The sequence below is a fragment of the Branchiostoma floridae genome, chromosome 6, assembly GCF_000003815.2.
Source record: "Branchiostoma floridae strain S238N-H82 chromosome 6, Bfl_VNyyK, whole genome shotgun sequence".
Lineage (NCBI taxonomy): Eukaryota > Metazoa > Chordata > Leptocardii > Amphioxiformes > Branchiostomatidae > Branchiostoma > Branchiostoma floridae.
The window spans coordinates 16,842,241-16,868,391 of NC_049984.1; the positions used below are offsets into that span (position 1 = coordinate 16,842,241).

A 26,151-nucleotide genomic window follows, 5' to 3' on the forward strand; every position below is an offset into this window, starting at 1 on the left:
TATAAAGTGGAGAAAATGTTGAACACAAAAAAAAAGAAAAAAAAAAAAATAAAGACGAGTTGTCAGCGAGCTCTAAATTACGAGGAGGTATGACCCTGATGCCGACGAAGAAACTCTGCCATTTGTTCGTAAGCATCAGGTTCATGCCTCCTCGTAATTTAGAGCTCGCTGACACCTCGGCCGAGCTAAATTTTTGATTTGTAAACGGGGCTTAAAGGGGACTTTAGAATGCCTCACAGCGGAATATAAAGTATCTGCAGACTGACTTGTTTACTCTTTACGCTTTTGCTGACTTTGTAAAGTGTGAAAACGACAATTGTATCCTTGCGCCTTCTCTGGCCCGTTAACCCACATCAGTGTAACATTGATTCTCCAATATTGACAAACGAAAGAGTATTAAGTTACCGACAAGCACTGTCCGAAAACAAGGCCGACGTCCGACCGGACGAATTTCTTTTCTTTCTTGCAAGTCACGCAGGGGTCGATGACCCCAAAGCTGGAACCCTGCCGGGGCAGCCTTGAGTGGATACGTCAGCACAAAAAGCAGGCTAAGACACAGACATAACAGCAAGAGTCACTGCGATTTTACAGAAGGGGGAATTCGTTTCGCTGTGTTATCTCAGTGTGACCAGTTTGTGAGCGTGTCCGTTGGTTCACCAGTAACGTTAACGTTACTGCCCCAGAGACTGGAGTAACGACCACTTGTTGATCTGTGACCACCATGGCCCTGGAGGCGTTCCTCGACATCCCCCTGACGTGGGTCCTTCTAACGCTACTGGGAGTTCTCTTTTACCTGTAAGTATGGCACTTTTCCATCAGGGATCATATATTATTTACGGACAACTCCAATGCCTAGCTCGCGACCTGCAAACAACGTAAACATAGCTAACTACACGAAGGCCTAGACTTTAGCCTTGTACATAGCCCCTCCCTCCGGCTTTTGCCAGCCGGGAAGCTCTTGGTTTGAGACAGGGTGAAACACAACTTTGGTTACAAAGATCCCACTCGTCTACCTGTAATGTCTCCACTAGTTTCAGACAGCTTGACGTAGCACACCTAAATTTTGGGGTTTCCAGAAAAGGCGGAGTAGGCTAGTGGGGTGGGCAACATTAGCATGGGAGTTTTGTACATTAATTATGCAAGGATATCTAAGTACATGTGTTTACATATCAATTCTATGGGTGAAATTTGTTGCAATTAAATGTCCAAAGTATGCAAAGTTTTTAAGTAGTATACTTTTACCAATTGCAATATTGATTTCATTATTTGTGTATCTATTTTCTGTACAATTTCAAGTGTTAAACTTTGTAACATACTGGTATGGAGCAATATAGTCACATTCCACAATGCCTGAAGGATGCCATATACAATTTAATTGGGAGTTTTGATTCAACTTAGTTTGTTATAGCCACAGAAGAGACTTGGGAGCTACAATACGGCTGGATACCAGGCTAAGTTTCTTAAGAAATGACCAGAAAAGTCATTTTTTTGTAATCTTCCTCCATGTTACACAATGACACTTTAAGATTGTTCCTTCTTCCCCAGGTATGCAGTGCGTCCCTTATGGACCTTCAAGAACATGGGTGTTCCAGGACCCACCCCTCTGCCCTTTGTCGGGACCCTGCTGCGATGGTTCAAGGATGTGAGTAGGATTTCCTGTGGTCATTCTGTATATTAGAAAGTACAAAGAACCCAGCATTTCACCACTAGGCTATCTTGTGGATTTCTATTCTTAATTCAAAGGTAACTGGCATTCAGTTGAGTTTAATCCTTGAGCAGGGGTTTGACCCCAACTCGGACAAGGTATGTTGTAAGGCAGCATTTGTCATTTCAAATGGTGACCTAAAGATGGTGGGTCTGTGTTTGAGGGAGTTTCAGGCGTTAGTCTCTGTCATCAAATCTCTGCATGACAACACACTTTTTTCAAAGTATTGAAACGCCAAGATGAATTTTATGTCCAGACGTGTTTGTTTATGTCTCAGGGGCCTTCAACTCTGACATGATTCCTGCAGAGAAGCACACTGTACATGCACAGTTCAAATCATGAACCTTATTGTTGTAATGTTACTGTTTATGTACAGGGAATCTGGAGTGCAGAGGGGTCGAGACGGCGTGTGCAGCAGTACGGTAAAGTGTATGGGTAAGTCTGTAATAAGTTTGCCCCAGATTTTGGCTGTGGATTTGTAGATAGGATAACAGTAAAGTAAAGAGGACTCATTGATTCCTTTCTAATTGTTTTATTTCTATCACCAGGTTTTTCTTTGGAAGGACACCAACGCTCATCATATCAGATGGAGAAATGCTCAGAGAGATCTTTGTGAAAAAATTTCATGCCCTCACCGACCGCCAGGTGGTGTTTTTTATGGTTCAAGCGATACCAAATGAATGGAAATGTCATTTACTAACAGCTTTTCTGCTTACATAATTTTTGGGGTGCCCAGCGGATGTCAGTAATCAAATTAGTATGGTCGTACCATAACAAAACAGTTTTTGCTAACATTTGTTAGCACTGAAGCCTTATCATGTCATACTATATAAAATGTCTATTCAATCTAATGTGGATTGTCATTTTTTTCTCCAAACTAGACCGATACACTGTCACTGGACACAAAACCCAGCGGCCGCATGCTCATCAATCTGAGGAGTGAGGAGTGGAAGAATGTAAGGAGCACCTTGAGTCCAGCCTTCAGCGGGGGCAAACTGAAGATGGTAGGTATTAGTAGACATGTAATAAGTTGTCAAATTTGGGTTTCAAAATAGGGACATTGCAATATCCCAGTTCATGGTAGAATCTGCATATGCTCGGCAAGGTGCAGTGTAGGTAATACTGTAAATGCAGAAATGTTCGTGGTGGTTTTATGTTCACAGTTTTTGCAGTCACCAGGCTGCTTCAGTGCAAACTCAAAACTGCTGCAAAGATTTTTCCATTACAGTATGTGACTACAGTATATGCCACTTTAATTTGAGTAACAATTATTTCTATGCATTTTTACCCACAGCAAGGAAATCATTTTTTAATTTTTCTATTTATCAGTAAAAAAGTGCTTTGAATTAAAGCATATTACATGTTTTCATTACAAGACTAAGAGGGCCACTAGAAGCATAATTCATTCAGACTAGTATGCTAATGTCCACCTAAATTGCACTGGCCTGATAAGGCAAGTACAGGACAACATGCACTTGCCCGATCAGCATGTTCACTTAGCCCGGGCAAGCAAGCCAATCTAACCCTGTACGTCTCCAACACGTCAAAGCCACCTGTGCTGAAAGATTCTTTCCTTTTGTACAGATGGGGCCAGCAATAAACACCTGTGCTGACCAGCTTGTGCAGAATATTGCAAAGTTTGCAGGTACAGGGGAGTCCTTCGACACCAAAAAGTAAGTACCAGTAGAGATTGGGGGAAGAATCTGTAGAACCATTACATGACAAGAGGGGGCTGAAAGAAAAACTCGAACCTGAACTATGCCTCAGACTTTGCACTCAATGACTAACTGTATCTGTAACTGTAAACTTAGTTTTCCTCCAGTTCACCCTTATCATTTTACATCAAAGAGTTAGAAGATGGAATCAATGTAACATCAACCCCACTGGATACCCAAAGCTACCACATTGGAAGAAAGCTATTATCAAGGCCTTCTGAAGAATGTCTTGAATACCTGGATATTTGTCCCCACCTCTAAGAATTACTGATGTTGCAATGATAAATTTCTTTAGATTCACCATGTTTCAAAATGTGGCAGTCTTACGGAACTTAGTGAGATTACAAGAGTTGATGTTAGTAATGTTACCAAGCTTCAGACTTCCCATTCATACTCAGTTTTTAATAGCTTCCAATTCAGCATCATTTTTTTTCTGCACAAATTTATTTTCTGTGGACTTACTTACAGATATGTAACATTGATGTGATTTCAGACTCACAGGTGCATTTACTATGGACGTCATTGCCAGGACTGCCTTTGGTACTGAGATCGATTCCCAGCGCAACCCACAGGACCCTTTTGTCCTTATGGGCAGGAAGGCTTTCAATGTGGAGTTCTCAAGTCCAATCCTTATGTTGTTTGGTGGGTCTGTCTCTATGCGTGTATTAAATGTTGAACATCTGGTGCCAAATGCTTGTTTTGTAGAACAGTGATATGAAAGATATTTGCCATGTCCAGATTATACATAATGGAGTAATGTTGCTAAGGCCAATATGGAACATGAAAGTATTCTATTCTAACACATATCAATGGCCTGTGAAGTCAATCTGCAAAGAATAACATAAGAATCCCCACCTTTGTGATTAAGTGTCCAATGAAGTAGCATAACATTGAGTGACAGAATGTGATCAACGAACACATGTAATGTTGGTAAAACCTTATTTGCATAATAAGTGAACCACAATAAAAAAAGACATACAAGAAAATTAAGTTGCTCTTCCTCCCGATCTGTAGTCATGTTCCCCTCCATCATGAAGCCCATCATGGAATGGCTCAACATCGACCTCTTCCCAAGAGATGCCACCAGCTTCTTCTACAGCATCTTTGACCAGCTCATTGGGCTTAGACAGAAGAGTGCTGAGGTATGTGTGTTGTCATTGCAACTGTTCCCGTTCAGTAACAGTGTTGTAATTATACACTGACTGAATTAGCTGTAATTCACATGGCTATTTCCTTTGTTTTTAATGTTAGGAGTGCATTGTGAGCTTATGTCCTTGGTGCTGAATGTGTAGTGATGAAGATACTCTGTACATTCAGCTATCATAACTTCAAATACCATTAGGAACACTGCATTGACTACATGGCGGGCCTTCATACCCTTTTACGTGGATGAACGTATTTTGAAGTAGGACTGCTTAAACTTAACATTCCCGTAGATGTATATTCCTTTGGACAATATTAACACCAGGGTGTTAGACTCCGTTGCAGTCCTCGGAGCGGGGCTTTTTTTTGGGGGGGAGGGGGGTCGCAATTTTCAACGTATGCTATGTTCTCTTGTGCCGGGAAAGGGAGTTTGTCGAGGAAAGGAGTTTGCCGTGGCAGGGAGTTTGCCGTTGCCGTCTTCGGACGGGGCAAAGACTCGCTATCATGGTAAACTCCCTTACACAGCAAACTCCCTTCCTCGGCAAACTCCCTTGTGGATTTTGCACCATCTGTCACTGAGTGAGTTTTTTCATAGAACTTTTAAAAGTCTGATATCAAACAACAATGCTTATTAGTCCTATCATTTGACATATTTCTATGACAGAAGGGACGAGTTGACTTCCTGCAGCTGATGATGGATGCTCACAAAGATGCAGATGAGGAAGAAGAGGATGGTGTCAAGTCGCATGGGCAGAAACATGGTATGCTAATCCTTTATGACTCATACACACTCACTCAATATCAGGTTTATTGTCTGTTGTTTCCTGTGTTTTGAACTTAAATGTGCTTGCGCTTCAGTTTTCAAGGTCTTATGGTAGATCGTCAGCTACTTCTATTTCTGAATAACTGATAACGGAGTACTAACAAGTCGAAAATGGTAAATATTGGATCCTGCAATCATCCTTCCAGCTTCCTTTGAAAACATTGTATATACTAACCTTGCCCTGACCTTGTGCCCTTGGGACTTTACACTATATCCCACCATGAAAGTGGAGTGATGCCCACCAAGCCTCTTCGGCTCAAGTATCAAAAAGTGTAACCAAAACACACACAGATTTGGTGCACCAGTGTGCCAGCACTTGCTACCAAGATCTGTAATTTTTTTCTGCAGACATTTGAAGCTATATAGGTGCATCCTAGGATATCTTCCTTGATGTTGTCCTTCTATTTCTTTTGGCCCTTGTCATGTAGGCTGTAATTTTGAGTGAATTTAATTTTTGGCCTTTCTTTTGATTTTATTTAACCTCTTTTGTTTCTTTTTGTGAATATTTTTAGCTCTGACCAGAGATGACATCGTTGCCAACGGCTTTCTCTTCTTTGTTGCGGGCTACGAGACAACTGCAAGTACGATGGCCTTCGTGATGTACAACTTTGCACTGAATCAGGAAGAACAGGACAAGGCTAGGGAGGAGGTCAACAAGATCATGGAGGACAGAGTAGGACTGTTATTGTTGTTGTATAGCAAGGTTTTAGGGATCCTAAACATTTAGTTACAATACAGAACCTCTATCATTACGCATAGGGAAAGAAGGGGACATGCAAGGAATGAAGTACTTAATCAAACTCAGGAAAGGTGTGAATCTGTAAGGTTCACAAAAGCAACAAAAACAACCAATGAGATCTATTGATTCTTTTTATGTGTATATGATAAGTCTGTAAATGATCATGATTACCTTTCAACTGCAAAATATTTTATCAGATATATGTACAGATGTGTCTTTAATGATAGACTTGTTCAAAACAAAAAAGTCAGCAATACTATTGTATCCCACTACAGGACCTGGTTGACTATGAGGCAGTGCATGAGATGTCGTACCTGGAGATGTGCTGTATGGAGACCCTGCGCTTGTACCCTCCTGCACCAAAGTTGGTTCTGTTTCTATATTTTGTTGAGAATAGCTGATGAACCATACCCTCCCATTGAAAGGTTTTAACGGTAACAGTAGCATGTGTCCAGACAATGTCATATATAAAATCAAGTCGATGTGGCCTTACAGAAAAATTTGACAGACCAAACTTTTGAACAGGTCTATGGTACTCTTTGGGATTAATGACCCGATTACTCCGAATATGTTACCTTATGAAATGAGAGATGGTTTTTTTTTGTTTTTTTTTCTCACATTTTATTCACAAGTTATAAATTACAAAACATTCAAAGATAATCACTTAAAACTAAACACAATCATTATAGAATATTTACACGAGCATTCCCTTACCATATTTTACACACTAGTGTCTTACTATTTACTCCATCATCTAGACATATGCAGTACTATATACTATAACACATTTACATATTGTTGCAGGGGCCATTCCCACTGGCTTTTTTTGGCTAGGGTTTGCTCCCTAGGACTTTTTTTACAGGGGTGTTTTATCCCCCCTGGATTTTTTGTGCTGGGGTTTCTTCCCCAGGACTTCTGTGCAGGGGTGTCATCCCTGGGTTTCTGTGCAGGGTTTTCCTTCCCTGGTTTCAATTTTACACATATCACAAATTTACAGAAATATTACTCAAACATTCCCATTTGCAACAAAAAGACAAATATAAAAATACAAGACAAGAAATCACAAGTATAAACACATCACATATACATAAAGAAACCACAATCTAAGCACTAACAAACTCACAAAAACATCAGAACTTGCAATGACAATGTTTACATATACAATATTAAACTTACACATACCAACCTAAACATAGAAGCATGAGAGATGGTTTTACCTTGTCGTAAAAGAACTAACACACGTGGAGAGAAGAGTAGAGGTGACGTTACCTTTCCTTTTCTTGTTCCAGTATTGGCCGAGTGGTTTCTGAAGAGGTCAAAGTCCAGTGGCTGACCATTCCCAAGGACATGTTTGTCTTAGTGGATGTCCTCGCCATCCACTACGATCCTGAACGCTGGCCAGAGCCAAACAAGTTTATCCCCGAAAGGTGAATAATTTTTTATAATCATTATAGTAACAGCGAACTTTATTGTATATCCATTCCCGGAATGGTTGAAAGCAATGAGAAAAAGATAAAAGAGGAAAAGATAAGCATATACTAGCATGAGACTTGAAAGTTCATCTGAGTTAGTAAATTACCTTGTAATGAAATTCAACTGTTTGCCATTTACAGTTTCTCCATAGTTTTTGACTGAATCCCACAATCCATTGCTGACATTTATCAGATAGCTGAAGAGGAATATGCGATTTAGTCCAAAATTCTGATGACCCCAATTTTTTTTAGTTAGAGAACAGTAGAATTTCAGGTGTGTTAAGTGTAGATTTGAATGAGAACATTAACGTTATATGCTTTTATGGAGAAGAAACGATTCGTTCACTGCAAACAGACTGGACTGTGCTGTAGATCTGACCAATGGTGTCCCAATACAGGTTCACCAAAGAAGCGCGTGAGAAGCGGGATCCATACAACTGGCTGCCGTTCGGCGCGGGACCAAGGAACTGCATCGGGATGAGGCTGGCCATGATGGAACTGAAGGTCGGACTGGCCAAGATCCTGATGAAGTATCGCTTCATGACAGCTCCTGATACTGATGTGAGAACAGAACTGTATAATTCATAGCAATTGCTGACCAATCACTACTGTTTTTTTATGAGACCCTTGATTTTATAGTGGACTATAATGCATGATGCATGACAAATTTTAAGTAAAACCATCACAAAAGTTGATAAAACTATACATGTAGTATTATGTTTAGAAATGTATAGTCACAAGTTGTACTCAAATCTGAAGATTTGTAGCATGACATTTATCCTTGGTATTCCTTCATAGATTCCCCTGAAGATGAAGAAGACCAACCAGTTTCCACTTCCCGAGAACGGCATCCATCTGAAAGTGGAGCTGATTGACCAAGATGAGAACTGACTCCATCAAGCCCTTCTAAGTCAATCACAAGAAAACTCTCTCCAACATGATCTCTTCAGTGTCACTGATCAAACACACCAGATGGTTGTCTGAAATGTCTGACCGTTTCTAAAATCATATCCAGTTGCTTGAGTAACTGCTTTTTGACGTATAACTTAGAGTCAAATACATTCTAATGTTACAGTATCTTTGATATTAGTTTGTAGTCTGATACTGCTGTAGCTAACCTATAGCAGATGATACTTAGTACTGACAGTGATCATGAGTTTGTGAGTTAGCTGTTACACATATACCAATGAAATTTGTTTTCACAAGCTTAAAATAACATTAGATCATACAGAACTTTATGCTATGTATACATATTCATGTTATGAGCTTGAGACTGAGTGTATTCTTATATATTGGGTTATGTCCTTCGTCCTGAATGCATTGCCATGATTTCATTTTGTACAGCAGTATCAGTAAGAATTTGTTGATGGTGATTCCATGTTCGCTTTCGTGCCCTTTTAGATTATGATAAGCCGTTTGGTTTCTTGTATATTGTAGCCTGACAGCTCAAAGTTGGTATAGAGCGTAATCGGTGTATTGCAACATTAAATAAGTGTTATTGACACCTGACCTGAGTGTAAAATGAAGCTACAATGCTGTGATACATTACTAAGTTGCTACATTTCTAAATTTAGCATAGAGTGATTATGCTACCATTGAATGCACGTTTTAAGTTCCTCTACACAATGTTCTATGACTTTATTCATGTTACTAATCATGCCTGTAAGTAGCATCATCATGATATTTGTACTTTGCCTTGCTTACCCATTTGAGAACCCTAATGTAGTTGTATTATAAGGTGGTACGTAAGGTAGGGACCAACATTTGGAAGTATAACCAGGTGAGGTGGAATGGAAACCAAGATATAGAGATGTATTTAGCACATTAATTATTTTGAAAGATGTACACTATACTTGTAATGTTAGTAAGTAAAAAAAGTACCTTAATTATTCTGATACATTTACTTTTGCAGTGGCTTTGTCTAAGAATATTTGCTAGAATAAAAAATCTGAACACAGAGTATATAAAGGTAGCGGATGCCTATTCTTGTGCTTATAACACCGTTAGATATTAAACACCAGGAAGCTTAGCTTTGCTTTAATGATTTCTTCACCTTTAGACTATGATTACTTGCAACACAACATGTTCAAAATATAATGTCCTGTTTTTTGGGTATGATTTACTTTGATATTTGTTTCATTGTAAAGAATGAACATGGTTTATCAACTGTGCACTGGTAGATTTGCAAAGCATAGATTGGAGGACACTTGTGTATGCAGTATACATGAATATGGGCCCATATACCCCCATAATATTAATTGAAATAAAATATCCAATAAGAGATTACATGGGACTCGCTTCAAAAGATGCAGAAGCCGTAGTTTCACTTTATTTGCAATTTTCACATGTGAGTGCTCAACACCTGAAGAAGATTATGATAGAACTATGTCTGCCTGCCGATACCTTACAATCAAAGGAAGCTTGTTTTTGTAAACACGTTTCAAAACATTTGACCAATTCAACATATATTCAAAAGAACCGAGTATTTTTTTTTTACTTTTTATATCTTTGTCCAGTAAAACAACATATTTCAGACGGCAGATAACGTAGGATGTTTACAGCATCGAATTTTTTCTATTTCTTTTATGGAATGTAAAAAAACGAGCATAAACCACTTTGAAAACTTTCCAGTTACTTCACAACGTCCAAGTACAACTTTAACGTATGTTTGCAATAACATATTTGTACTTCCATGTAAAACAACCCATGAGTTGAACAACCAAATATACTCCCGGTTTGCTTTGACTTGTGAACGTCAAACTTAATTAACGGTAGAAAACCGTGCATATTTGTAACAAAAAATACATACACGTCCATTTCTTGTATTAAGTTTTTCAAATCCAACAGTGTGTGCCGAAAAACAAGTTTTTACGGGTCTTTCAAGCCAAGCCACTCCCCGGCCTTTTCCCAGCTGGTCATCCTGGATCGTTGCAACTTCTGTGCAGTCTTCTCCCGATTCTCCTGCATAGGCGGGCAACAAAGGTAAAGAATTACCCACAACGTTTATCTTATTCTCTTTCAACATTTTTAGGAACACAAATACACAAATTACAAGCCACAGACCGTCAGAAAATTGCCTTTTCTTGATCCCAGTTGCAATACAACACAGAATTCTGCCCTTCTTGTCTATATTTCAACAGTAGCGAGTGCACTGAAAAACTCACCTTCCTGCGTTCAGCTGCTAACGCCTGTTGTTCCTCCAGGTCTTCCGCGGTGGACCTCTTCGCGGCTCGTTCTCTCCTCCTGTTCAGACGTTTCTCCAAAGCCCGCGCCTTCTCCGAGTCCCGGGGAACGATGGCGTCCGTGTCGCTGGCAGAGGAGATGAGAAAGGCAGTGCTCTTGCCCTTCTTGGCGGCTGCTTTGGCGTTGATCCTCGCCCTCCTCTCTGCAAGTCTACGAGACCTCTCAGCCAACATCTCCTGTTCAGACAGATACACGTGTAAACGCAAAGCGAATTCGCTATTATAGACAGCTTCAAGACTTCAACTGTGCCAACAACCTATTGTCTCATTTACTTCTTCTTTTCTTTTTCAATGTAGCGTATGATTACGATTTCTAAAATTGCTGTGAAAATAACCCACTCGTTGCCTTGGATCGAAACCAGAGATATTATATTTATATATGTAAATGACACGCTAGACTCAACATGTTGACTTGTTCATATCTATAGATACTCATATATGTAGGCAATGCCTTTGTACACACTTGTTTATTTATATGTACTGTATGGTATGTAGTTGTAATAGGCCTTACGAAAGTCGTTGTACCTTTGTTGGGTCAAGAATATAACCTCCTTGGTTGGGTCAATAAAGATTTCTATGATATGATATGATATGACCCACCTCTCGTCTCTTGGCGGCGTCGCCGAGTTGCTGTCTCAGCTGAGTGCGTGATCCCGCGGGCTCCTTCTTGACCCGTTCGCGCCTCTCCTGGAGAGTTTCCTCCAGCTTCGCAAGCTTTACTGGGCGGCGTGCGGGCGCGTCGGGCTCGGAGGCGGGCTTGTCGAGCAGCACCTGGAAAGCGACGGACTCGCCCCGGGTGTTGAGGGGCAACACGCCGTCTTTACGGAGTTCAGCAAGCACGTCGGCCGACGACTGGCTTGGTCTCGGGAGGGACATCGGAGGTTGGGTGACGGGGCATTCTGGAACAATTCATAGAAGACGTGAAAATGTAGTTGATGTTGATCGTTGCATATTTTACAGCGACAAATACGATCATGTAGAAGAAATCATTCATACGATGTGATAGAAACACACCACAAGCCGATCTAGACTACAAAAGAAAACGACTTGACACAATGACCGCATTTTTATGATAATTCCGTGCGATGATTACGATGATCAAAAACAATAAACAGAAAACATCGTTAACCCACTGCCCTATACGGTCCTATACCGCACGGACTCACCAGTGGTCCCGCGGACCATTTCCTCCTCTCCCGGTGCTGGTTCTTCCTCGTCTCCATCCTCCACAGGGGACACCTTGTTTTTGGAGCTGCATGAGCAAAAACAGCTCGATAGTGTAAGAATAAAATCCCACATTATGCACGTGTAGTCGTCACGACTCTATGATCAGTGACTATAACACTCAGTGCGCAACAGTGGAACTATGTACGTTGTTCTAAACGCAGCTAGGCAACTTTTATAACGTCACAACTGATGGGAAAGTATGGAATGTTCGACTATGGCCAAGACGAGGGGGTGTAATATAGTCAACTTGTAAGTAAAGTTGATAAAATGCAATCGTTCTGAACCCGTTTAATCATTTTAGCTCTCGAACATTGGCGTAACGGCGGTCAAATTGTAAAAAAAAACATTAATGAAATACAATATTTCTGATCTCGTTTAATCAACTTTGCTCTCGAAAATTGACGTAACGTCGGACAACCCTTCTATTACTACATGTACGTGCGAATTGATGGGAAGCTATGTTTTTTTTTTCTTATAGAAAATATACATGTACCTTTATCAAACAACACTCTTCGTCTTGTCCCACAGTCCAACATCCCATCCAAACTTTCCCATCAGTTGTGACGTTGTGTGTTGCCTAGCTGCGACTAGGAGACATATAACAGTTATGTGACAATGAACTGTGATAAACATCATTGTAAAAAAGTAACTACTAGAATATATCAATACTAGTGGGTGCCGAGGACACCATGAGAAACGTTCGAGCGGTCAACTGCTGGTATTACGATAAGTATCAGCCTATAACTAACGTTACATTTTGTAACGTTAGAGGTTTGGGGGAATTTTTTTACATGGTGAATATCTATATTCACGTAGGTTCATTATGAACGCACCCATGTAAGACACATATTTTTACATCATTTTCAATGCAGTGGAACGTTAACTCATCAATGCGCTATTGCACCGGTAATAAGTGAAAGTCGTGTAAAGTTTGAATTTCCCGCCATGAGGGGCCAAAGTTCTGATCTTCGGAGTTTTAACTCGTCCCATCATGCACTGCTGAAGTGGGTCCAAAATGGCGGACGTCAAATGATGTGTCGGACACTTTCTCTCCAAAAACTCCGCCGATTTGAAGCGTTTTGAGTCTGTCTTACGGTGTCCGTGACCACCAGAAGACAAGGTAGGTCTTAAAAATCCAAATTAACCTCCATTTGAAGCGTTCAGTAGAGAATAACACTACAAAATGGGGTCGTAAGTTCGTCATATCCGAACCTCGCTCTAGTGAGGGGAGTTGTCTCACGGAGTGGGTTGGGCACCCGGCGACTATATTAGACGGACACTTTGGAACTTTTAACACTGTAAATCTGCTCTTAAAACCTAAAACTACGTGATTCGTGTCTCTCATTGACGCGTAGTGGCGCCATGATGTACAGTTAGAGTGTACGTGACTCTTGCACATATAATTAAGGTCACTTGTTGACACATCCAACTCTCAAAACAAAAAATCCGGCTGGAATAGTTGTTACTTGTCACGCAGGGTAAACTGAAGCCTTGTGACAACCACAAGTTCTGTATAAACATCCAAGGGAACAGCGAAATATCGTATTCACGTTATTCAAATCTTCCTTTAATCAGATTTAAATCAGATCGTTTTTGGGAAAGTGTTTCTTCGCAAGTCGAATTTAAATCTTTTGAAAATCTCTGTAACAAACGTTTGAAACTAAACAGTTTGTATGACTACGAAGAACAGTGGAATACAATTGTTGTCGAGCAGAATTCACCGTGGAACTTAAGATTTGTGGGCTACAAAAATATAACGTTAGTAACTTTGGTTTTATAACTCAACTACAAATGGCATGTTCGACAGAGAGTGACTTTGCACATGTACATGTAAACATCATACGTGTACACCGTTTTGAACTTTGAAATGTCAACACTCGACAGTTGTAAATGCAATTCCATACATTAGCATAACAAAGACTTGGTGATTGTACTAATTTGTAGACAATGTAAGTTCCATTGGGGTACTTACTCGTAAACGCATCTGCTATGAGACTTTTCGAGCACTTTTGTTGTCTAATGGAATTATAACTATAATATAAGTAATTTGTCTGCATGACTTAGATGAATCCAACGTACGTGTACTTAACTAATAAGTATAAATGTCCATCCAATTAAACCTTATCATTCTGACAATCAAATGTACAGTGTGTTCACTGGTTCCATCTTGTGAAAAATGTTAACTTGTAAATGGCCAGCAGCATTTCTAATAACAGTCATGTAGTGATATGTTACTCAGTTAAGCCTGGATTTCCTTGCACCATTCTAGTATGTTTGTATGACCCTTTATCACTTGTTGATGTGTACAAAAGCCACATACTATATCACAAAACTGACCAAGCCAGACCAAAAGATTGTATGACAGTATATTTTCAGACACGCTGTGGTTTATAAGTTTGCAATCCCTAATAACGTTTGTCTTCATCAAAAGTTTACCCAGCTGGACTTTGATTTCCAGCAAACAGAAGCATTTGAAGACACCAGTTATTTGAATTCCTGTGGGTATCATAGACCCACCTATCTGATTGAAGTCCAGTGATGTGCTTTGTTTTGTGACCTGGATAGGCACCCGGGCATAAATCACTAGGTCTGATGGTATGTAGTTAACATAGTCCTAGGTAATAGTAATCTTCAAGCAGATGTATTGGTCAGGTTTGTTTTGTTAGTCTTTTATTTGATTTTTTTATTTCATGCATTTTCATCTGCCCACCTCCCTGTTATGAGCAGTGAACAGAATTTTTTTTAATCATGTCAGAAGTTTCCATATCTTATAAGACCCACGGAACAAGCCCAACAAATACTATCATCCAAGCAGAGGTTTAGCTCCAACCATTTTTTACATGTTTTCAGGGCTTTTTTATTTTGTCTAAGCCAGGTCCAAAAGCCCAGGCCAAAAAAATGCATTAAAAAAAAACAGCCTGAGCAAAACCTCTGCTTGGACTAGGTCAGTGAGGATCAAATATTTGTTCGGTCAGTCTGAACAATTTCGCAAGCATATATCAAAATCTACAGGGTTGTTGTATCTGAGAATGTCATGATACAACCAATTTATTTACACTTTAGGCACAAGCATTTTTGTTACATTGCATGTGAATGAAGTTGTCCATAGAACTTAGAGGCAGTAAATGTTCAGGGTTGTGAAATGTGATAATGAACAAATGGACAAAGGTCAAATGGCAGACTGACACAGTTGGACACTAGGTCAACCTGCCACAACATACACAATTATGAATATGATATAAGCTGATTAATGGTGATGAAATTGCTAATCGTAACAAAACTAACATATTTTAGTTTTCTTTTTGCGCTGTCAGTGAGTTTTAGCTGAATGGATTGACATCAGAATCTGGATGTCAAAGTACATTATATAGTCATCAGTGCCCTTTGCCTTGGCTTCTCATAGTATTTGGAACTTCCTTGTAGGAGGTAGTACATAGCAGTATAGAGTACATTGCTGTGGATTTACACATATGCCATATGGTTTTATGTGGTCAAGATAACATAATCATTGAACATTTGTATACATAATTTGCTATATCCAAGGCTCAACAGGCCTTACCTATGTACTAAATTATAATCATGTACAGGTAAATGTCATGACACTGTCAAGTTGTTACTATCCCTCAGGCATCATGTCCCATAATATCTGGATTTCTGTATCACATATGTTGTATGTTCAACAACAAAGGCATGGTAATGTCATTATTGTCCATTGTGGTTCAATGTAGACTGAATCGTTAGGACTAGTCTCATGGGTATTTCCAAAAGACAGATTTATCTATATTTGTATGGCATCTGTCACTTTGCATCAGGAAAGGGAATGAGGTATTTCTGAATCTGTATGTGCACAAATATGGCTTCATTACCATAAATTTGTTTATTTTTGCTGGGGCTGAATTTTACAGTAGGAGGAAAAGGAGTTTTCGACAGATATTTGAAAACTAGTAGTATTTTAAAAACATGATTTGTGTTTTGGGAAACCTTACTCTTGTGATATGTTGACTATGTTATTGTCTATCATTTAAAATGTAGACAAGTGAATCATAAATAGCTGTTGATTCAGCCAATGGCTGCAAGCAATCTAATAGTGTTTTAAGTCTCTAGAAATTCTCAAATTAAATATAACAAACTTTGAAAGTAAAGCCACCGCAAACATTTCAAGACTTACAGTATACTCTGTGTGTTTGCAGATCATTTTGACCAAACATGGGATTTCTCTGTTCACTTCACACTGAGTCTGTTGTCTCAAGTTACTAACACAATCAATAGTATTTTGCAGTCTACTTAACACCAAGTCTGACTCATGTTTGTCTCAAATGTCTGCGTCTGAAATGAGAAAATACCACGAAAAACAAATATTCCCTGACATTTTGCCAGTATTGCTCCAGCATGTAATGATGTGTAAACGGAAATTGTATAATTTGCATTTAGACCCAAGTAGTTAAGACCATACATCGCCATATGTTCAAAATCAAAGTTTACTGTTTTATTATATTTGGGGATGGGAATATCCTTTGAATGACATGCAAGCAGGAATTGGAGGTAAAAAATGTAGCAATTTGCTTAAGATTTTACAAAATAACAGGTTGAATTTATGAATTTGGCATGCATTTTTAGACAAGCTTGTATCATACATTAATTACATGTAGTGGTATTCTTACAGTGGATTTGTTTGAAAAGCTATACCATACGTAATTTTTCTTGTTGTCAAAAAACATTCTCATATTGTACTGAAAGGTACCATGGTCAGAATTGTTTTTGCTCCAATATCTGTTTTTGCTTGCAGATTGGTAGTGTGTTAGATCAAAATTTTATATAGTTATCATATCATGTTATCTATGAACATGCTGGCCCTGACATTATATTGATCTGTTTGACCACAGGACAGGACAGGAGTGTCAGACAGACATCAGCTGGAGCAGTGAGGAGCCCAGAGCCTGCAGACACAGCCTTACGTCACTGCAGGGATCGTGGCAGCCTTATCATGCAACATGTCTTCCAGCACAAGGCCTAGAAAGGTACTACTTCACTTCTGCCAAAACTCCACTTTTTGACTAATGATAACATGGATCAGAGAAACACTGCAATAGGAAATGGTAAACTGTAACAATCGTGGCAGTCTTAGTTACTGTAACATACAACATGTCTTCCAGCACAAAGCCTAGAGAGGTTCTTCTATACTTCTACCAAAGGGAACTCCAATTTTTGCCTGATAAATATCAGACAGACACTGCAATAGGAAATGGTAAACTGTAACAATCGTGGCAGTCTTAGTTACTGTAACATACAACATGTCTTCCAGCACAAAGCCTGGAGAGGTTCTTCTATACTTCTACCAAAGGGAACTCCAATTTTTGCCTGATAAATATCAGACAGACACTGCAATAGGAAATGGTAAACTGTAACAATCGTAGCAGTCTTGGTTACTGTAACATACAACATGTCTTCCAGCACAAAGCCTAGAGAGGTTCTTCTATACTTCTACCAAAGGGAACTCCAATTTTTGCCTGATAAATATCAGACAGACACTGCAATAGGAAATGGTAAACTGTAACAATCGTGGCAGTCTTAGTTACTGTAACATACAACATGTCTTCCAGCACAAAGCCTAGAGAGGTTCTTCTATACTTCTACCAAAGGGAACTTCACTTTTTGCCTGATAAATATCAGACAGACACTGCAATGCCTACCTGCCTAAGTGCCTAGGCCAGTGACTGGCCCCTTGCTCCCACCGTGATATTTCTCCAGACTGCACGATTCGCCGCACTCCTCTACGCCAACTTAATACTCTGTCCGATGTCCTTTTCAATCTGGTCTCTCCATCGTTTCGGGGGGTCTCCCCCGTGGCCTGGGCAATAGGAAATGGTAAACTGTTATGACCGTGGCAGCCTTATCATGCAACATGTCTTCCAGCACAAGGCCTAGATAGGTACATGAACCTCTTGTTAAAAAATGAACATGATTGTGACAGTGTGACATTCATCACTTTTTGCCTGATGAACATCAGACAAATACTGGAATAGGAAACGGCACACTGTCACAATCGTGTCAGCCTTATCATGCAACATGTCTTCCAGCACAAAGCCTAGAAAGGTACTTTCTCCACTTGCTCAAAAAATAACTCTACTTTTTGTCTGATACTGATAGATAGTAATTAAAGATGGCAATAGGGACAGTTCTCCATCTTCAGGTTTACCTATTGATGACCCCCCATACCATACATTTGTAGGTAGGCAGGTAGCTAATACTTAGTACAATGTAATTAGAAATGGTATAGTGTAACAATCATGGCAGTATTACTGTCTCATGCTCTAATAGTGATACCATCATATTTTAATTTCTATACATGATGAAATTGTAGATTCACTCACTCACATACACACATGCTAAGTATATCCTGAATACTAACCTCATACTTATATATTCTCTTACATGTATGTATGATTATAATCATGTGCCAATAGAGGTTCAGACAGGCCATTGTCAAGTATTTCAATCAGATAGCATAACATGACGTCTTCTCCCTTTCACTGTATCAACATAACTTTATGAAGTGTGTTCTCTTCATAAAGGGGAGGAGTGTCATTAGATAGGATGAGTTCCTGTTGTCACATCTTACCCTTGCTGAGCACCATTACACTAAGCTATAAATAATGAGCTCACTACTGTAAACAAACAGCTGTCAGCTGGACATGTCAATCATCTGCAGTCTTCATGCCTTGAATAGCTTCATCAGGTTCCTAAGGCCATACCGATGTATTTCCTTGGTTTTGAGACATTTTAAGGTAAAAGTATGAAAAGAATATATCATTAATGTCAAACCTCAGGGATGAAAATTTCAATATATACTGTATGCACTGCATGATGCAAAGCATAAACCTTGTCTTGATATCATGCCTTTTCATATTTTTTTATATTCAAGAGCCAACAAATCATGTGGCAGTGGCCAGAGGTAAATATTTTCTGTGTGCACAAGCATGAATTATGACATTTAGTACGTGCCCTCAGCTACTGTGCTTTTTGAGCAGCCGACTCCTCTGGCTATGTCATGTGTCTATTTGGCCAGTTTCAGTAACATACGGAGCCTGGTAGAGGCTAGAACTGGTGATTGGCAAGACCACATTAAGTTTCATGTCCCCAAAGTTGAAACCATAGCACTTCTAACAATACAATGTTTTTGAACATGCCAGTACCGGACAGGCATAATGACTGAGTTGAAAATTGATCAGGGAAACTGTTGATTTAAAATGTTTTAAGGTTCACCTTCTTTATACTCTAAGCACAGTTGCTATGTTTACAGTAGGAAGCCAGCAAACGGAAGAATAATTGGCCAAACTCGTGATGTACCTCAAATTGATTATATTTATAGAACTTTCCTTTACAATGGCCCATAATTATCTGTGATGCCACAAGGTGGGATTAGAAAGGCTGTATTCTTGTCTATAATGACAGGCCTTGGTTGACAAATTCTCAGTGTCCCACAGCTTCCCTGGCTTTTGTTTGAACAAGAAGGTGCATATTTGTTCACAAGCTGTTTCGGAAGAGCAAAGAATCCATTGAAATACATGTGTCAACTATTAGTATCCCCCCTCCCGCACATCCTTGACATGTATTTGTGATTGGTCTTTTGTATTGGTGTTGTGTATAGGAATAGGGCATCGATAATTCATATGACAGTGCTCCTTCTTGTGTCCCATTGCTAGGTAATTACCCCATAATTGATAGGGTGGGCTTTAATTTGTAAGTGATGTCATCTGTCAAACTACTGTGCTCCTGGTAACACCCTATTGAGCTAGAGTTGACCAATCTCATTATAACTCTGCTGTATCATTGTGTGTAAGTCTGAAATATAGGTAATAGTTCTATACTATAGTGTGGATTCAGTGGATAAATTTGTAGTAACATCATAGTACGAGGTTTGTACTAATTATGCAAATTTTATGTACGACATAAACGAATTATCCCCAAAACTGCACAAGTGGTAAAGAGATTAAGACCTCATTGACATGTAAATTAGCTGCAGCCATAACTCATATAACCTGTTCTGACTACAGAAGGAGACATGTTCCACATCTGAAGTATGTTTTGGGCATAAGAGGTGCTTGATGTCTTTTCGTATCTTCAGAATGGGTACAGCTATTGACACCATTGGCTCAGTGTTTGTCCCCAATATGCAGTTGAGTGTAGGAGAGGGGCTAGGACATTATGTCATTAGGTCAAGCGAGAAGAGGCTTGGATTGCACTGTTAATCCACCAGAGATTCCACTCTTGAGGTGCAGTCAGGGTGGGTGCCAACCCAGTGATGGGCTTTAAGACATCTTGCCAAGAGTGGGGCTTGAAGAAAGTTTGTTACTGCGAGGCATTCTTACATCCCAAGACTGGAAGCTGTTCCTCTGACTGATACAGACCATAGGAGTACAAGTTGTGACTTCTGGACATTGATTGGCCCAAGTGTGCGGACAGTTGTCAGGCAGTACATGTACACATATGTAGGCTGGCTTGGTACCTGTTGCAATGTTTAGGACCCTTCAGATGACCATTCTGCCCAGTGGGAAAAGACGTACCCAACTCCAGCTATACAAGGTATACCGTTTACATTTGGTACATTTAACACTTGAGTTTCACTTTGTATGTATTTGGGACCAAGTGCTTTTTTGTTATAATATTGTTGTTATGTATGATCGCACGTATCTGTCATGTGGCAAATGGTCTAACAAAAATTGATGACGCTTAGTCACTTAAGTTTCTTTATTGCAGTTTTTGCATATGATACTAGGTATTGATAATCATAGGTATTGTGTATTTTTCTAACAGGCATCCTAGAACAAAGTGCAGTACAATGCTGTACATTCAATGGATCGAATTAGCAAATACAGTTAATTGCTTGGTTGTTTATGACGTGAGCTTGTAGCTTTAAGTCCTTGTATACAGATAAGTCTTGTTCGTAAAAAGATTTTAGATGCAAAATTGCCTCAATGTTGAAGCAGATCTGAAACACTAGTCTTGACCAGACAGTGTGTATAACCCTGCTCGTACCCCTCTACCACCTGTAGCTTCTAACATTGTTTATAAAGGCTAGACTGCACCTGTTCAGGCAATAGATCTGACACACGACAATGTAGACAGGAAGAATAGAGGTTCAGAAGGAAATGGGAAAATTGTATTGACTTTCCTGAAAGCCGTTTGATGTTCTTGAAGATTAACACTTCACCTCGCTTTGACCTGGCCGCATTTTAAACAGACAAGCGCCATTTTTAGTCTATGAAATTGATTGATGCGTTCCAGCTAGTACATGAAAGCTAAGATATAGCGGCTGTATCCTATCCGAACTGTCATTGGATTGTGAATTATACTAGGCCTTTGAAAAAATAATGATTTTTTTATCAGGTCAGCAGTATATTCAGGTATTACTGTGACTTATGGCATAGGGGATGAAAAATCAGGATCATGGCTATCAATTAAACAGAGCTACATACATGTAAGTTTTTAACCTGTGCTTTTCACATTTTGTTTTGTTTCTATTGGCTCTATTTTTCTGTGTTGACCAAAGCTTGATGCCGTGACCGTGAAAATGAACTACGAACTAGTATCAAAATCCCTTCATGGAAAAGTCTTACTTGCCCGATCGATGAGGTAGGCGTGTGCTTGCCTTAAGTTATTGGCACATTCACTTGCCTGGGGCAATTGGACAAGTGGACTAGTCCAACACTGTCCAGCGTTGAATCTTATCTACTCCGATAAAATCTACAAAGAGCCCCCCTCCCCCAAAACCTGGTTACAGGTATGAAATGTCTTCAGGCAGTATCCCTTTGGCCTCTGGTACCTTTTACAGTTCTGTTGGATATAGTTGTTTACCTTGACTGACACACTGACAGTGATATTCATGCTCCATTTCTTGACCCCTTGACCTGCCCCCATTCTAAACTGGTGCTGATGTTCACCCATGACCAACTCCAACTAGGAGCAGGAGGCCATGGGTAATGAGGGCCTTATTTGAATGAGAGAGTACTGTACTTCCCATCTGCTATATGTGTTAACCAAAGTCTACAATATCCTTGTGTTGTGGTTCATGCAAATGTTTAGAAAGAGGCTACAACTTACAAGTGCATAACAGTAGCTTGGAAATTGTTGATATATTTCTGTAACTAGTAAGTGTAAGGATGAAAAGAAGACCCCCCCCCCCCAAAAGAAATAAACACAAATTAAATGTCATAATTAAATGGGATCATACATTTTTATGAACCATGTCATTCCAGTCAATGCAACTTTAGCAGTTGAATATGGCATATGAGAACTACTATATTGTATTAATTTTGCATCAATATGATTTGTGTAATATCTATGTATTATGTTATTTTGCTTGCACTACTGTTTGTATGTGCTTCTATAATGTACAAACTGAATAGGACATTGTCATGTTTTTAAAACTCAATAGTTAAAACTGTGCCAGCTGTGACACTACGTTTTGCATACGTGCCAGGTTGTGACATGGTCGTGTAGCCACATATAGTCACATTTAAATATACATATGACGGCAATAGAAATTGTTCCAGTAAGTAAGGCATCTATGGCATGGTGCAGGCCCCTGTCCTTTCTCCACAAGCAGGCAGGCTACAGATTTTTGCAGGTCGCTATCTGGCTGTTAAACAATTATAATAATGCCGATATTGATTATTGAACAGGCTCTTAGTCAGTTCATGTGTCTGCGCTTTGACATGCAGGATCTGTCGATAACAAAGCACCCGGTCTGAATACAGCAGCTGTATGCTTGAGGCCCTTGAAAAGAAGTTGTTGTATCATATTATTGTGGTACTCTTGAGTTACAGTTGTAACTCTGACCTGTTTCTTTTAGTGAGAATCTATGGCTGGATTATGAATGCACCTAAGTGAGTTATTCTTTCTACAATGTAAATTGTGTTGTCTTTTTTTTTTCATCTGGCAAAATGATACAGCTTGATCTGTGCATTAACATGCATAGTTATACTTGTATGTAATACAGTTGAAACAGCACTACAACTTATAGATACTGTCACATTGAATTGTATTTTGATGCAAGTATACAAGAGCCAATCCCAGTATAGATGACAAGGGCCATATTTTTCTCCTTTAGAGTTTTCTGTGTAAGCTTTACCCTTTAGTATATAAGTGCATGTAAATAAAATGCAAAATTGCATTCCTGTGCTGCAATACCACAACAATTTGCCAGGAGGCACCAGTATAAGTTTTGTAAAGGATTTTGCATGCATGATTGAGAGGTGATGCAATCGTGTGTCGCAGTTGTGTTGGTTCTAAACTGTACATTCTAACTGTGCACTAGAATATATCAATCTGCCCGGGATCCTAAATTACCAATGCACCAAAGCAATAACTTCATCATCATTATCCTAATAAATCATACATCATATACATGACCCAATGGGCCAGAGTTAGCTTGAGCACTACTTCAGTCCAATGTTTTTGTCCAATGATAAATACAAAATGCTCATGGAAAAAATAAAACTTGATTTGACTAAAAGATGAAGATCAGCTTCTTTATCATATTGCTTCCTTCATGGTAAGCAAATTTCAAGGTTATGATGATAATAATACTAGAAGTTGGTATTGAAATTTATGAACAGTCTGTACACAATGTCTTAACAAGTCATGCACTGCATAGAATTTTGTTCACATGATGGGAAAAAGCTTTGTTGCCCATTCCTTTTGTGTGTGCAACACGCCGCCACGAATTACTGTTCTTCTACTGTCTCATACTGTGCCTTGATTAGTACTCTTTGCACATGTATTCAAGATGTCTTTGTTAGATGTAAAGTGACACCATCCTACTTAGCACTGCTAAATAAAAGACAGCCACAACAGAAGCTGAATTATGAAGCCTTTTTGCCAAACTCCCCGCTAAGCAGGTGCCGGTATTGTTCTCCCTGTCTGTAAAAGAACAACACAAATTGTGTTCTTTGTGAATAAGATACTGCTCACTAATGCTAACTAAAAGCTGCCCATACAAGATTAACAACTTGTCTCTGTTCTTTCTTGGCCAGGATAACCTATCCCTCACTTCCTGTGGGATAAGGGGTTTACTTTCCCCTGTCATTGTGACTTTGATTGACATCACTTCCCTTGCGGCAACATACTCCCGTTTGTTGTCCAACCTCACACACTACTTTACCTGTGACAGTTTGCTTTAACTTGTTTTCACCCTTAGTTCTTCTTGTAGAAATGTTTGACTGGAAACAATAGTTTATCCCCTCATTTGCTGCTGTACCCCCTGAGAGTGAGAGTTGTGTCCCTCCCCTAGAGTTGAAAGGTCACCATAAGGGTAGTAATTGACTGAGGAGGCTTCATCGCCTGGCTGTGTTGAAAGGGTACAAGAGGATCAACAGGCTGACTGGCAAGAGGCTTTGTTACTGCTGTGCACTTGAGGACAGGAGTGTAGGGTTGAGTGTGTGCCTCGTGTGCAAAGGTGTTGAACCGACAACAGAAAACAGTGCCAGGGATGCAGACGGCTTGTTTTTCCTCCAAGGCTTCTTCTATAGGATAAGGAGAAAAGTTAGTTTTATCTGGAAATGAGTGACAACTGGAGGTCCCATGAGTCACCACTGAGTTTACTTCAATTTCTGCAAACTGTGTGGTCCAGGAGATAAAAGAAGGGATTAACTTGCTGCAGAAATTTGCTCTCCCATACTTGTATGGGCGCAGACGGAAATGTTGACATGATGAAAAGGAGTTCTATGCAGAGAGTGGAACACAACACAAGTCGGAAGCTACCTGTGTGGAAGTGAAGTGAACTCTACAGTGGAAGGACAGGAAGCAACAGTACTGCATACTCCCAAGAGTGTCAAACAGAGCAGAAGAAAAGTATCACACCAGTGGTTGATGATGTGTGGTTTGTATCTCCTATCCAAGATACAGTATTCCTGATCAGAAGGATACTAACTAAGTAATCAGAATGACGACTACGACTCCTGACAGCATGGTTCACCCCATGGCGCCTGGGTACCATGGACATCTTGCGGAAATTATGTACAAACGTCTTGCCTTGAAGAAGTTCCAGAAAGACTTGTTCAAACTGAGACGTGCCCCCAGTCATGACTCCTTCCTCCTGGAGCTTAAGAAAGCAGTAAGCCATGTCTTGTTTTTTTTTTCTCATCTTGTTATTTTTTTCCTTCTAGTCATTTTGGTGATTTGTTCACTGGTATTATTTCTATGTTGACAAGGAATGTTCGTTTTGTCGTGAACTGATCCCAACAGGGAACGGATTTGGTGTTTTGTTTTTAAGTTTGGAGGAGGTGCATATTTGCCTTTAGTAGGTAATGTCTGACTATGTACATGGGTTATCTAAGGTTAGGCAATTCCGTCTGTAAAACCTGTACAGTAATAACAACATGCATGCTTCTTTCTCAATGTCATTGTTAGCTTGCTCTTTGTTTAGTAAGGAAGCTGTTTGGTAGCTAGTTTTGGGATTTGGTAGATTGAAGTGAAACAGTTTGAGAGGGGTATGCAGTGACATCGTGCCAACTGACAAGGCAAGTGCAGAAAACGATACATCAGACTGTAACCAACCAATGTCATGGCATTGTGCTGGGACTGGGAGCACATCTGGAACTTGAACTCTAGAGTGCCTCTAACCAGGGAAAATGAAGAATGGAAAACAAAGACTACCTTGTACTTCAGTCTCTTATCAGATGGACACAACTTTAAGCCTCATTAATCATCCTTCGTTAAAATCTTATTAAGAGGTCCTTAGAATTTAATCTTTGGAAGATAAGACCTTGTTGACTGTTCTTGACTGCTACTTGACTTGCACAAGAAACTTTGGTTAAATCCGTATTCATATCACATTCATTGAAGACGAGATGTATGATTCTTCCTGTAAAACTAAAATTTGATACCTCTGGAAAAGGTCAGTTAAGATGACTGCAATTTCAAATTCAGTATTGCTGTTAGTATTACTGTTTCTTAATATAAGGTATTTTGATTTGACAGGGACACATTTCATTTCTAGGAAGGCTTTATCTCACCAAAACACATTGCAATAAATTAGCTGATCGATATCATCATATGCTTGGCCTGCATAGATTTCAGCAAACC

The 26,151-nt window shown here is 39.6% G+C and overlaps 3 protein-coding genes across 7 annotated transcripts in view; 2 read left to right on the top strand and 1 right to left on the bottom strand.

Annotated features, from left to right (window-relative positions):
* Nucleotides 1-428: 428 nt before the first annotated feature.
* Nucleotides 429-9,725, top strand: LOC118416990 (cytochrome P450 3A21-like). The gene is made up of 14 exons (XM_035822303.1): nt 429-795; nt 1,546-1,642; nt 2,082-2,140; nt 2,254-2,350; nt 2,587-2,709; nt 3,290-3,378; nt 3,914-4,062; nt 4,435-4,562; nt 5,228-5,324; nt 5,899-6,059; nt 6,401-6,489; nt 7,415-7,552; nt 7,996-8,158; nt 8,396-9,725. Exons 1-14 carry the CDS (start codon nt 722-724, stop codon nt 8,486-8,488), a joined length of 1,557 nt encoding a protein of 518 aa, XP_035678196.1. The 5' UTR covers nt 429-721; the 3' UTR covers nt 8,489-9,725.
* Nucleotides 9,726-9,902: 177 nt separating this feature from the next.
* On the bottom strand, nt 9,903-12,224 carry LOC118416995 (vicilin-like seed storage protein At2g18540). Its single transcript, XM_035822313.1, has 4 exons — nt 12,006-12,224; nt 11,440-11,738; nt 10,762-11,016; nt 9,903-10,558 (listed from the first exon to the last, which is right to left on the bottom strand). Exons 1-4 carry the CDS (start codon nt 12,136-12,138, stop codon nt 10,466-10,468), a joined length of 780 nt encoding a protein of 259 aa, XP_035678206.1. The 5' UTR covers nt 12,139-12,224; the 3' UTR covers nt 9,903-10,465.
* A 794-nt stretch (nt 12,225-13,018) lies between these two features.
* Nucleotides 13,019-26,151, top strand: part of LOC118416993 (AKT-interacting protein homolog A-like) — a 25,409-nt gene continuing 12,276 nt past the window's right edge. For 2 of the 5 annotated variants that reach the window (XM_035822307.1, XM_035822311.1), the window contains exon 1: nt 24,995-25,180. In XM_035822307.1, the coding sequence (XP_035678200.1) occupies nt 25,010-25,180 (171 nt within the window). In that variant the 5' untranslated portion in view covers nt 24,995-25,009. Of the gene's footprint in view, nt 13,187-16,949; nt 17,085-22,588; nt 22,694-24,994; nt 25,181-26,151 lie in introns of those variants that run through there. The other 3 variants (XM_035822309.1, XM_035822310.1, XM_035822308.1) reach the window with 3 other exon arrangements.

Coding starts and splice junctions, on each gene's coding strand:
- LOC118416990 (XM_035822303.1), top strand. CDS start 722: ATGGCCCTGGAGGCGTTCCTCGACATCCCCCTGACGTGGGTCCTTCTA. Junction 2,141..2,253: donor CAGTACGGTAAAGTGTATGG/GTAAGTCTGTAA, acceptor TTCTATCACCAG/GTTTTTCTTTGGAAGGACAC. Junction 7,553..7,995: donor AACAAGTTTATCCCCGAAAG/GTGAATAATTTT, acceptor GTCCCAATACAG/GTTCACCAAAGAAGCGCGTG.
- LOC118416995 (XM_035822313.1), bottom strand. CDS start 12,138: ATGTGGGATTTTATTCTTACACTATCGAGCTGTTTTTGCTCATGCAGC. Junction 11,739..12,005: donor AATGGTCCGCGGGACCACTG/GTGAGTCCGTGC, acceptor GAATTGTTCCAG/AATGCCCCGTCACCCAACCT. Junction 11,017..11,439: donor ACGCCGCCAAGAGACGAGAG/GTGGGTCATATC, acceptor CTGTCTGAACAG/GAGATGTTGGCTGAGAGGTC.